The sequence below is a fragment of the Vigna angularis genome, chromosome 8 (assembly GCF_016808095.1).
Source record: "Vigna angularis cultivar LongXiaoDou No.4 chromosome 8, ASM1680809v1, whole genome shotgun sequence".
In the NCBI taxonomy this organism is placed as follows: domain Eukaryota; kingdom Viridiplantae; phylum Streptophyta; class Magnoliopsida; order Fabales; family Fabaceae; genus Vigna; species Vigna angularis.
In genome coordinates, this window is record NC_068977.1 from 11,741,372 (window position 1) to 11,755,601 (window position 14,230).

The following is a 14,230-nucleotide window of genomic DNA, read 5'->3' on the forward strand; positions in this document are numbered from 1 at the left end:
GCAGGTTACTATTCTTTATTTTTTAATCAAAATACTTTTAGTTATTTATTTATTTTTATTTTCTATTTTGATTCACTTTTTTTATAATGACATTGATTGAACTTGAATCTACGATTAATTGTTATGGATCATCGTGTTTTGTTTTCTTTGCATGGTGTTAATATCAACAAAATATTCATCTACAAGTTTTTTCCCCTTAAATCACTATTCATGTAATGGTATAATCACGCGACCCTCACACTCATTAATAATTTAACAGAATTAAACAGAAAAAAAGGTATTTATGAAGCCCGTTTATTATTAATGTTTAGATTACACTATTTTTATATAGTTATAAAAGAGTTATATATAGTTTGCACTTTTAAGAAAATTATGTTTCCTTTTTATTTTATTTTAATGTAAATAATTGTGGGTCAATCTAAAAGGAATAATATAAAATATTCTTATATTTTTTTACTAATTTATAAAAAATATAAAAATTGCTTTATAATAAGACTTTAGGGTTTTGAAATTGAAACATTGTGGAAATTTACAATTTTTATATATGACTAAACTAGACAAATTTGGATATATTAAATTATCCTTAGACTAATAAAAATAAATTTTGAAATATTAATGATTAATTAAAAATAAATTCAAATTACAAAAAATAAATAAGAATTTTCCAACTCACTTAAGCAATAAAAGATTTTTTATATAAAAAAATATAATTTTATACATATATATAAATGATATTGTTTCTAAAAGTTAATTAAAACTTTGTAGTGGGACTGAACCCACCTTAACCTGATTCTAACCCATTTGAGAGGGGACTTTGAAGGTTGAGATTTTTTTTGACCCCCACTTGAGAGACTTTCTTAGAGGAGTTTTTTTTTTTCAAAAGGGGGTTAAGATTGGTCCATGAGTGCTTCTTCCTACACCTCATTCACTTCACCCTGCACCTCCCTATTTTTTTCTATTTCCAACTCTACCCCTCTCATACCTATCAGTGAATATTTTGTTTTTAGAAAAAGCTGAGCCATTTGAAGAATAAAAATAATGAAGCACCACCAGCCCTTCCTGCCTCCTCGCCGCAACCCTTCCTTTCTCCTCCTGTGTCGCATATAAAAAACCCCTACACCCATTTTTTCTCCATTCCTCTCTTTGCCGCAGTTCATAACTAAAAAAGCCTATACCCCTTTGTTTGTGTTGTCCTTAGGCGCTCCTCCATTCCTCCCTTCCTCACTCATATCAATGGGAAATGTGGTTAAGCACCATTGTAGTTGGAAGTGCGGATAGGGGGTGCCGTAGTTGGGTGATGAGAGTCGCACTTAGAAGTGCAGAGAGAGGTCGCCGCAGTTGGACCTGCGTTTCTTGTTAGCCGTAGTTGGATCTGCGTTCGCTGTTACAATTGGATCTACGCTTTAGGTTTTGTTCATTACTCTATTTTTTGCTTTATTATGTTATGTTAGTATATTAAATTTAGTTTTGTTTCTGCAAGGACAATAAATTGTTGTATGTTTTTGGCCACTGATACATGATATGTATTGGAACTGCGAAATGAAATAATGATATTAAGAGGCAACTGATGCTCAGAATCTTTGGTTTGAGAGAAAGGATGATGTAGAGGTTTTTTGTTCAACAAGAAATAGTAATCCATTGATGAAGTTAAAATGTGGCAAGGCATTCCATATAAAATTTTCAAAAGGAAATCTGTTGCATCAGATGTAAGTTTTGGGCTTGTCTTTTTTTTTAAGCTTGATCTTCCCAATCCTTACCATCAGAACCATAAACTTTTTATACGATTTTCAGAAGCAATTGGTGCTCAAAATCTTTCACCAGGAAAGGATCGTATAGAGGTCTTGCATTTAGAAAAATTAGCAATGCCATGGATGAACTTACAATGTGGCGAGGCATCCCTTACAAAATTTTTGAAGAGAAAATTTGTTGCATCAAATCTAAATTACATTTATGAGCTTTGTCCTGCATTTTTTATTTATTTTTCCATATCTTTAATTTTTCCATGTCATTAACGCATCATTAATTTCAATTTGACTTTAATAAATGAAATGACAAATATGTAAAATAGGAGGTGCAGGGAGAAACAGGTGCGATGCAGGAAGCATCCCTCTTAGTCCATAGACCATGAGTCAAATTGACAACTCTAAGATATTTAATTCCAATTCGAGCTAATACTAAATTATTTCTACTTGACTATAATTTTTTACAAAATATTTTTTACCTACAAATACCTAAAAAAAAGATTTCAAAATAATCGTTTGTTTAAAAAACTCACTTAACAATTATATTACTTTATAAAATCAGTCATTAAATATATTGTAAAACATGAGAATAAAAATTATGTACATAAACATAGACATCTCTTTATATATTGGTATAAATATAAAAACAAAGAAATATTTTTTTAAAATAATATTGTTTGAAACTTAAATATTTCATTAAGGTAAATTTTTCCTAATATTTTTTCATCATTAAATGATCATTAAATGTATAAAAATACATTAATGATTTTTTTTAAAAGAATTAAATGTATTAATTAATTCATAATTATTTTAAAACAAAATGGAGGATTAAGATGAACGTACATGAAATATGAATATTATATATATATATATATATATATATATATATATATATTTATTTATTTTTTTTTTCTAACATACGTTAATCTCTTATACTAATATCCATAATAAAAAGCAAATAAATTATAAAAAGATTTTCTGTTGATATTTGCCCTAAAAAGAAAAAATTCACGGTCCACACACAGCTAGTGAATGTATAAGATTTATTTGAGTAGAGAAACATCACTGCTGTACTGTACGGCGTCGTTTCGGTAGCCGCATAATTGAACTAACCTAGGGCTTCGTCACGACATTCTCGGACCCTCCCGCACCGCCAGCGAAAGCAAAGAGGACACAAATGGAACTACCTAAAATACTGAGGGTACTTTTGTCAACATAGGGAAACACTTGGAGCCTATAAATAAACCCTCTAACCCTCATTCCCTCACTTCTCTTCACTCTATTGTTCGCCTCTCTTCTCTTGCGGCTAGGGTTTTAGCGCAGCTTCTAGGTACGTTCTCTTGTTCCGATTTAATCGGTATCTATAGCTGATGTCTTCAATTTATTTAAGTTTTGTTGATAAATTTTTATCTTCCCATATGAATTTTATGTTGTTTTCGATTTTTGTTTGAATTGATGGTTATAATCGGTGAGATGCCTTCAAAAAATGTTTCTTTTTTCGTTTACTTTTAAAGCTTTGGAATAGCTAGATTTGAATCGATTTTTGTTGATTTGTGTGCTACGCATATTCAAATTCCAGATCCAGATCTGGTAAATGTTGTGTTTTCGATTTTTCTTATTTCTGATGAATAGATCTATGAACTTTTCGTTTTAACCGATTCAAGTCGATGATTTTACCAGGTTTTGGTGATTATTTATGTGATGACATGTTTTAATGTGTGGTTGTCATGAATCTTGATTGCATGTGATGTTGTATCTTAATTTGATTTGTCTATAATCTGATCTGCGTTAGGGTGTAAGTGCTGGGTCTGATTCACTTTAATTGATTATACCCGATTTCATGTGCTGTTTTATTTGATTTTAGTTATTATCTGATATTTTTTATGCTTATGCATGTTTTACAATTTTGTATGATGGGGTTTTAGATATTGTGAGATAATTTTATGGTTATCTTTTGGTCTGATATTTTTAGGTATTACCCATCACTTTGTGTAATACATTTGTTGTCTTTTATAGATATTACCTGATATTTTCTATGGCTATGCACCATTGCTGTGGTCTGTGGCTATATATTGATTTGCAACGATGCTGATAATTGTTTTGACTGTTGTTTTTTTGCAGATACTCAAAAGCAATTATGGGTAAGGAAAAGGTTCACATCAGTATTGTGGTCATTGGCCATGTCGACTCTGGGAAGTCTACTACCACTGGCCATCTGATTTACAAGCTTGGAGGAATTGACAAGCGTGTGATTGAGAGGTTCGAGAAGGAAGCTGCTGAGATGAACAAGAGGTCATTCAAGTATGCCTGGGTGCTTGACAAGCTTAAGGCTGAGCGTGAAAGAGGGATCACAATTGATATTGCGTTGTGGAAGTTTGAAACCACCAAGTACTACTGCACTGTCATTGATGCTCCCGGACACAGGGATTTCATTAAGAACATGATTACAGGGACATCCCAAGCTGACTGTGCTGTGCTGATCATTGATTCCACCACTGGTGGTTTTGAAGCTGGAATTTCTAAGGATGGGCAAACCCGTGAACATGCTCTTCTTTCCTTCACTCTTGGTGTGAAGCAGATGATTTGTTGCTGTAACAAGGTAAATTTTTTTGAATTTTAAGCCTTTGAATAATTTCTCTTGGATCGATTATTTTTGAATTTATTTTGTTTTTACTGATGTTGTCTTTCTGTTTATCAGATGGATGCCACTACACCCAAGTACTCCAAGGCTAGGTATGATGAAATTGTGAAGGAAGTCTCCTCCTACTTGAAGAAAGTGGGATACAATCCAGACAAGATTCCTTTTGTTCCAATCTCTGGTTTTGAGGGAGACAACATGATTGAGAGGTCCACAAACCTCGACTGGTACAAGGGACCTACCTTGCTTGATGCACTTGACCAGATCACTGAGCCCAAGAGGCCATCAGACAAGCCCCTCAGGCTTCCTCTTCAGGATGTCTACAAGATTGGAGGAATCGGAACTGTGCCTGTCGGACGTGTTGAAACTGGTGTCATCAAGCCTGGAATGGTGGTGACTTTTGCACCAAGTGGACTGACAACTGAAGTTAAGTCTGTTGAGATGCACCATGAAGCTCTCACAGAAGCTCTCCCAGGTGACAACGTTGGGTTCAATGTGAAGAATGTTGCTGTTAAGGATCTCAAGCGTGGTTATGTTGCTTCAAACTCCAAGGATGATCCTGCTAAGGAGGCTGCTAACTTCACCTCCCAGGTTATCATCATGAACCACCCTGGTCAGATTGGAAATGGCTATGCCCCTGTTCTGGATTGCCACACCTCCCACATTGCTGTCAAGTTCGCAGAACTTATGACCAAGATTGACAGGCGTTCTGGCAAAGAGCTCGAGAAGGAGCCTAAGTTCTTGAAGAATGGTGATGCTGGTTTCGTGAAGATGATTCCAACCAAACCAATGGTGGTGGAGACTTTCTCTGAGTACCCACCTCTTGGACGTTTTGCTGTGAGGGACATGCGTCAAACTGTGGCTGTGGGAGTCATCAAGAGCGTTGAGAAGAAGGACCCCACTGGAGCCAAGGTCACCAAGGCTGCCCAAAAGAAGAAGTGAATCGTGCTGGGTGGTTCATCAGGGGATGGTTACAATAAATGCTGGTTTCTTGCTTGTACTCTTGTGTCATCGCTAGGTAGATTGTTTTTCGTACTTAGTTTGAAGTTTCCACCATCATCTCCCAACTTTTGTTCCCAAAATTGGGTTCTTGATCGACGGTGGCGGCTCTTTTATCATTATTATTATGTGTTTTTATGTGTTTTTGTGATTTTGTGAGGACCCCTGATTACATTTTTGTAAGCGCAGCAAGTTTTACCGCTTTGCTGTGTTGTTTGTTTGCATTTTAAATATCAGACTTTTTATATTTGTGTTTTATATCCCTGTTTTGAATTTTATTTTTAGTCCGATGATTGTTGTTTGCATTTTAAATATTAACTCTTAATTCCTTGCGTTGGTCACTTTGTCTAGTCATGTTTCCTCTTTTTCAGTTGAAAAATATGAAGACGGAGAACCAAATTCAGGTGTTTTTCGATTTTGCAAATTCCAAGTATATTTTAGTAAATTGAGAATAATATTTTTCAAAGGATTATTCATCAAGAATATTTTTAGTAAACTTATAATTTGTTAATGATTTAACTTATATTTTGCGATTGTATATAAGTTTTAAACCCGGTATTGTTTTTAGAATTGGGTGTCTTTGTGGAAGACATTATTAATATTTTTAATGTGTTTTTAAAATTATGTTTTATTTCGTAAAGATGAAATACTGATATTTTGGTGAATTTTTTCTCAGTGAGTTTTTATAAAGATGGGTTAAGGAGGTATGTTGAATTTCAATTGGATCCAGATCCCATCCAGTGTATGGTTGTGTTTGGTCTTACTAGTAAAATTGATCTATTATAATTGTCAATTGATTCATTTGTGATTTAGAGATGCTTATTGATTTATTTTTATTAACAAATTAAGAGCAGTGATAAAGTTTTATTGATTTTGTTTTCATAACCAATAAAGGACAACAATGTCATTGTAAAATGTAAAACTGGTTTTTAAGCATTGCAGGGTGACACTTAAGTTACATAAATTTATAAGCAACCTTATTTTGTTGAAGGTGACAAGGCTGGATTTGAACAGACATCACTGGAAGTTATGAAATACAGATCTAAGTTTTTGGGAATAAAGGACTGACTAGAGGATCCTGATTTTCGGTTTCATAATAAACTTAGTTACATAAAAATAATTTATCAATCTTTTTCTTGAAAAAGAAGACACGTTTAATTAAGTATCTAATTTTTAAGCATACTTTTATTTTGTAATTTTTCTCTGAAGATGATAATAAAAATCTGATTTTTTTGTTGAATGTGTTCCAATAAGATAGTAATTTTGTTAAATTGAATTTAGAGTTATTAAGATAAAAGTTTGAATCTGATATTTGGTTTGGGTAAAATTGATTCTTATAGAGTTGGTTTAATAGTTTATTTAATTTTGTTAATTAAGTTTTTTCTTTTAAAAGTGTGTTAAATTGACTTTACTTAATAAATTTTGTCGTAAATTTTGTCGTTAAATATGTATAAATGTTATTTTTATCATCTTGATTGGTTCACGACAAGAAATAATTACTTTTTATTATATATTTTTCTAAAAATAAACTATTTTTTATTTTTTATTTTAAAAATTTCTTTTTCTTTTGTGCTACTTTTTCATATTTTGCAAATTCCAAAATCTTTTCATTGCATCATTACCACTTACCATTGTATTTCCCGGTTTTCTTTCTTCAACTCTTCAAAACTTTTCGTATCTTATTCCTAAGTTTTCTTTTTAATCAATCTTTATAAATATTTTTTTAACTAATGTTTTTTAATTAAAAATAATAAAAATGGTTAGAAATTTTATATCTTGTTAAGAATAAAATTATTTGATAATTTAAAGAATCACAAATTTTATTTTATAATTTATTTATATACTATTGAGTTAAGTTTAAATATCTTTTAACATATTATTACACAAGTATTTATTAAAATGAAATTAATAATATTAAAATTTATTGTAATGAAATTAATTATTAATTTAGTTTTACTTGTTATTTGGGATACCCAATTATAATATTAAACATTTTTTTCTCATATTAAATATTTGACAATTTTATATTTATTTTGTAGGATTTTTTTATATAAAAACTGTTTACAAAGTTTTATAAATTTTTTATGTTATCAAATTGTTTAAAATTTTTTTTAACTTTTTTCTCAATTGTTGTATTTTTTTAGTCAAACACCTTCACTCTCACTTTTCTTTCTGTAATTTCTCTCTCATATCTTTCAAATTCATATCTATTAATTTTATAAAATAATATTAAACTTCTTCGTATATCAACAATAATATTTACATATAGAAACAAAACAAATGTATAATTAATTTAATTAAAAACGAAATATAGTTTTCATAAATAATAAAAATATGAAAATTATATTCTTAACTAAAAATGTAATTATAGTACATAATCTATATCAATATTATAAATTTAATTTGTTATCTTTTTCTGCCTTTTAGTTCCTTTGTTATATACTAAAACTAATTAATCAAAGCTAAAAGATTATTTTTTTAAATTATACTATCTTAAATTCATTTTGTTCTTTTATTTAGTTATATTATCTCAAACTGACATACACCAATATAATATTATTTCGTTAAGATAAATCGTTTTAATTTTAGCTATACTCTTTCATATTTCTTAAAATTTATAATAATAATAAATATTGTTATTTTTATTTAATAACTAAGTGGAAGAATGAAAGAGTAATCTCAAGTATAATATTTAAAAGTTTTTAATTTTAATTGAATAATTTTAATCATGTATTTAATGAGACGTAGTATAAGGTAAGTTAAAAAGTGATAAAAATGTAAAAGAATGTTTTTCTATATGATTTAGAAGGGATGTCTTGAATTACAATTTTTTTTGCAAAAGTATGAAAAGTAAACACTAACAAAAGAAAAAGAGGAAAGTCTGCTCCGTTACATAAGAGCATAGAAGAGAGAGAGAAAGAAGAGAGAAAGAAAAAAGTTAATGCTTTTTGTGAGTATTTAACGAAAGAGACGACGTTGAGACAATTAACTAAGTGAAAATCAATATGACATATAGGGATGACAACAGGTCGGGTCGGGCACGGATAGTGCCTACCCGCAACCCGACCCGACAAAAAAAAATTCACCCGTTACTTGACTCGCTATCTGACCCGCTACCCACACGGATACCCGCTTAAAAAATATCCGCTGGTATTTTAAAATCCGCGGATACCCGTAGATATCCGCGGATACCCGCAAATATTTAAAAAAAATATATTTTAATAAATTATTAAAATAAAATTTAAATAGAATTACAAAAAATATATAAAATATAATATAAATTAAATTAAATATAAATTTAAATTCAATTTTAATTAAATTTAATCTTGTAAAATATAAATTAATTTTAATTTTAATTAAATTTAACTTAATAAAATATAAATTAAATTTTTATTTTTAGTTTTTGCGGGTAGCGGGTATCCGCGGGTACGGATAGTATAATATCCGCATTCGACCCGTTTATAAGCGGGTATTAAAATATCCGCTATCTGCGGGTTACGGGTAGTAAATATCCGTGAGTATCAACTATTCGTCGCGGATTTTATCCGCGGATATCCGCGGGCGCGAATTTTCTTGCCATCCCTAATGACACACTTTTAAAAGGAAGGACTTAATTGACAAAATTCGGCAAAACTAGTACAAAATAAACTATTAAACCTTTAATTAAGTATCTAATCTTTAAACATACTTTTATTTTGTAATTTTTCTCTTAAGATGATAATAAAATCTGATTTTTTTGTTGAATCTGTTCCAATAAGATAGTAATTTTGTTAAATTGAATTTAGAGTTATTAAGATAAAAGTTTGAATCTGATATTTGGTTTGGGTAAAATTGATTCCTTATAACTGAGTTGGTTTTTGGTTCGTGTATTCTTTTATTACATTATTCAATTCCATCTCTGAATTTTTTATTCAATTATTTTTTTTAAATATTTAATTTAATCTTTTTCATCATATTAATATTTTCAATTTCTTTTTTTAACTTTTTTTTTAAAAAAAAATTGTCAATGACAATAGTAATGTCACGTTGTAATGTTTTTTGTCCTTATGACGATAGTAATGTCACGTAATGTCTTTTGTTAATTAGTCTTTTTGTTTTAAATTTTAATATAATTAAATTTTTATATTGTGAAATTTTATTTCAATTGAGTCTTTAAACTAGAAAAATATACTTTTAAAAATTAAGTGTAAAGTAATATATATAACTTTTAAATTGTAATAATATGATAAGTGTTAATATATTTAAATATTTTAATAAAAGTTATAAGTTTAAAATAGAGATATTTTAGTTAAAATTCAAAATATAAAATATAATTAAATATTTAGTGGGATTGGATGTAAAAAGTTATATATATATATATATATATATATATATATATATATATATATATATATATATATATATATATATATATATATATATATATATATATATATATATATATATATATATATATATATATATATATATATATATATTATATATATGAAATGGACTGAAATTTAAACTTTTATGCATTTTTTGTTTTAATAGGGTTCATAGATGTCATTGGAAAACAAGCAATTTTAAGTAACTTGTGCTTGAGATTTACTTTTCCTTCAATGTCAACTTTTTTGAAACGTTCTTAAACCATATCAAGTTTATATTGAATGCATAACTCTGAATGCGATTCATTTAATATAATATTTGAAAAGCTCGTTTTGGTCCACATAATATCAATATTAGTCAAAGGAATTATCCCAAGATCATATCATGTTAATTCACAAGCACATTGTAAACTGTATGTTCTTTTGAGAATGCATTCACAACTTTCACTGTCTAATCCTATATGTTTTACTCGATACATATCCACAAAGTCTTTTATATATTTCACAAGTACATGGTAAACTGTACGTTCTTTTGAGAATGCATTTACAACTTTCACTGTCTAATCTTATATGTTTTACTCGATACATATCCACAAAGTCTTTTATATATGGTTCCTTTATAATCTTCACTTATAAAATTAAGACTAAAATTAAGACATTTTCAAATGATGCCTTTGTCTTATTATGTTGGAGGATGATGACGTTATGAATAGAATACCAACATGAACAAAGGTCTCCCATATTGCTCTCAATACATTCTTGGAGCTCTAATGAGTAGATTCAACCCTAATAAAAATTACATGAATAATATCATAAAATATATAACATAAGCAACTAAATAAAATAATATTAGCACTTTTATATTTGATTCCTTTATATCTGATTTTTTTATATTTGATTTCTTTATAATCTTCACTCATAAAATTAAGACTTTTTTCAAATGATGCCTTTGTCTTATTATGTTGGAGGATAATGACGTTATGAATAACATGCCAACATGTACAAAGGTCTCTAATGAGTAGATTTTAATAAAAGATTTAAAGAATAATTCTGATGTATTATTTCAAAGAGTAGAGTACTATATATATACATTTAAGGATCCTATAATCCTTCATCTATTAAAGGAATGACAGGTGCACAAATCTCCACAAATTATAATAATATCTAAATTATAACTAACACAATATTTGATTGCCTAATATCCTTTAATAGAATATTTGGCATATCTTAACACCCCCACTCAAGTTGGTGCATGTATATCACACATTCCCAACTTGAATAGAGATTCATTAAACAATCTTCTTGATACTCCTTTGGTGAGAACATCAGCCAACTGCAATTCTGATCTTACAAAAGGAAATGAAATTATTCCAGCTTCAAGTTTCTCTTTGATGAAATGTCTATCAATCTCCACATGCTTTGTTCTATCATGTTGCACAGGATTGTGAGCAATTGCTATAGCCGAAGTATTGTCATAGTACAAACTCATAGCTTCATTTTGTGTAAAGCCCAAATCTGATAGCACATTTTTAATCCACAAAAGTTCACATACACCTAGTGCCATGCCTCTGAATTCTGCTTCAGCACTAGATCTTGCTACTACAGGTTGTTTTTTACTCCTCCAAGTTACAAGATTCCCTCCTACAAAAGTAAAGTATCCAGAGGTAGATCTTCTATCATCTTTTGAACCTGCCCAATCTGCATCAGTGTACCCTTCTACCTTTAAGTTTTCATGATTTGAGAACAAAATTCCTTTTCCAGGAGCGGACTTCAAATATCTCAAAATCCTTTCAACAGCATCCATATGAAGCTTCCGTGGGTCATGCATAAATTGACTAACAACATTCACTGCATAGGTGATATCTGGACGTGTGTGGCACAAATAAATTAATTTTCCTACCAGCCTTTGGTATCTTCCTCTGTCTATGCTTGCTGAATCTGAGCATTGAAAAAGTTTATGATTTTGTTCAATTGGTGTATCAGCTGGTTTACTCCCAAGCAGCCCAGTTTCCGACAGTAAATCAATAGTATATTTTCTTTGGCATAGAAAAATACCATGTTTTGATCTAGCTACTTCAATACCCAAAAAATATTTGAGGTTTCCAAGCTGTTTCATCTCAAATTCAGATGCAAGGTATTTTTGTAAACTAGAAATCTCATCTTGGTCATTTCCTGTAACAATCATGTCATCTACATATATAATCAAAGCTGTAATTTTTCCTTTTCCTCTCTTAAAAAATAAGGTGTGATCAGAGTTACTTGCTCTATAGCCAAAAGCCTTCATAGACTTGGTAAACCTTCCAAACCATGCTCTTGGGGATTGTTTTAATCCATATAGAGCCTTCTTTAATTTGAAAACCTTCATTCCAATTGAATCAGTCATGCCTGGTGGAGAATCCATATAAATTTCTTCTGAAATTTCTCCGTGTAGGAAAGCATTTTTCACATCAAATTGTAGAAGAGGCCAATCTTGGTTTGCAGCTAGCGACAAAAGTATTCTCACAGTATTGAGTTTGGCTACTGGTGCGAACGTCTCTTGGTAATCTACACCATAAGATTGAGTGTAACCTTTAGCCACAAGTCGTGCTTTATACCTCTCAATAGTTCCATCAGCTTTATGCTTAATTGTAAAGACCCATTTACAGCCCATAGTTTTCTTCCCTTTTGGTAAGGACACAAGATCCCAAGTGTTGTTTTTTTCTAAAGCTGCCATCTCCTCAACCATTGCTTCGGCCCATCTAGGATCTGCCAAAGCTTCCTGTACATTACTAGGAATAGAAATTGAAGATAATTGAGATACAAATGATGCATATGACTGAGATAACCTGTGAGATGGCACATATTTACTAATGGGATATTTAACTTTGGCTTGGAGGTCTGGTTCATATTTAACTGGAGGTTGACCACGGTTAGAACGAGGTGGAAGAATATATTGAACAGTAGTAGACTCAGTGTTTGGTGTGCTGGTGGTCTCACGCAGACAAGAATCAATTCCATGATTAATTTCATCTAAATTAGTATTATCAGAGATAGGATCAGAAGGTACCTCTGAAGAGTCAAGTTGAACCTGTGGAGAAGATTGAGCCAATTGGTTATGATCAGAAGACACTGTATTATCTAGAAAAGAAGGGTCCATATTTAGGATTGGCTCACTTCCTGCAGAATGATCCTCACACAATAATTTATCTTCACAATCAAACATACCAACATCATGATTATGCACTTCACTTTCATTGCCTCCCTGAAGTGGAGAATCAACATAAAAAAATTCATGCTCATTAAATGTCACATCCATAAAAATATAAAATTTCCTTGATGGTGGATGGTAAGCACGATAACCTTTTTGAGTTGATCCATACCCAACAAAACACATTTGATCGCTCGTTCTTCAAGCTTTGTACGTTGATGTGGGTGTAAGTGAACATATATAACACATCCAAAAATATGATGTGGTAAATAAACTATGGGAGGAAGGATACAATGATCAGATAACACATCAAAAGGCCTTCGAAAGTTAAGCACACTAGAAGGAGTTCGATTAATTAAATAAACGGCAGAGCTCACAGCCTCACCCCATAAATGAGATGGGACATTACCATCTATCAAAAATGATTTTGTCACCCCTAATATATGTCTATTTTTCCTCTCAGCCACTCCATTTTGTTGTGGTGAATAAGGACATGTAATTTGATGCAAGATGCCTTTAGAGTTCATGAACTCTATTAATTCAGTCTTAAAATATTCTCCTCCATTGTCTGATCGAATGACCTTAATAGATGTGTTAAATTGTGTAACAATAAAATGATAGAAGGAACGAACCACATCACACACATCACTTTTATATTTAAGCAAATTTACCAGGTTATCCGAGTACAATCATCAACAAAACTGATAAACTATTTTTTTCCATTATGTGTAGATTGCGGGGCAGGGCCCCAAACATCTGTGTGAATTAATGAAAAAGGAAAATTAGTTTTGTTATTGCTTAAAGGAAACACAACACGATGATTTTTTGCCAAAACACAAGTTTCACAAAAAAAATCAGAAATATTGCATTTATGAAATAGTGATGGAAATAATTTTTTTAAATAACCAAAAGAGGGATGTCCCAACCGTCTATGCCACAACCAAATTTCTTTTTTGTTTTTATCTTGTATGTGATCGTTCGCAAGACAAGTCAATCCTTTTTTATGGTTTGATTGTGAGACATTTTCAAGATAATACAGTCCTTCACTCTCTCTACCACTAGCAATCTTCTCCTTGGAATGGATGTTCTGAAAAAGACAATGGGTTGGGTAAAATAAGGCAACACAAGAATGTGATTTGGTTAACTTGCTGACGGAGACGAGATTACAGTTTAATGTAGGAACAAATAAAATATCAGGAATCGATAAGGAGGGTGAGAGGGATATAGTACCTATACCTTCAATAGGAGATGAGACCCCATTGGCATTAATAATAACAGTTTTAGAACAATTAGAGGA

General features: G+C 30.6%; 1 protein-coding gene across 1 annotated transcript; it reads left to right on the forward strand.

The window, feature by feature from the left end:
• The first annotated feature begins 2,919 nt into the window (after positions 1–2,919).
• On the forward strand, positions 2,920–5,637 carry LOC108345585 (elongation factor 1-alpha). The gene is made up of 3 exons (XM_017584194.2): positions 2,920–3,072; positions 3,864–4,341; positions 4,441–5,637. The coding sequence occupies exons 2-3, from the start codon at positions 3,880–3,882 to the stop codon at positions 5,320–5,322; spliced, it is 1,344 nt and encodes a 447-aa protein (XP_017439683.1). The 5' UTR covers positions 2,920–3,072; positions 3,864–3,879; the 3' UTR covers positions 5,323–5,637.
• Positions 5,638–14,230: the final 8,593 nt, after the last annotated feature.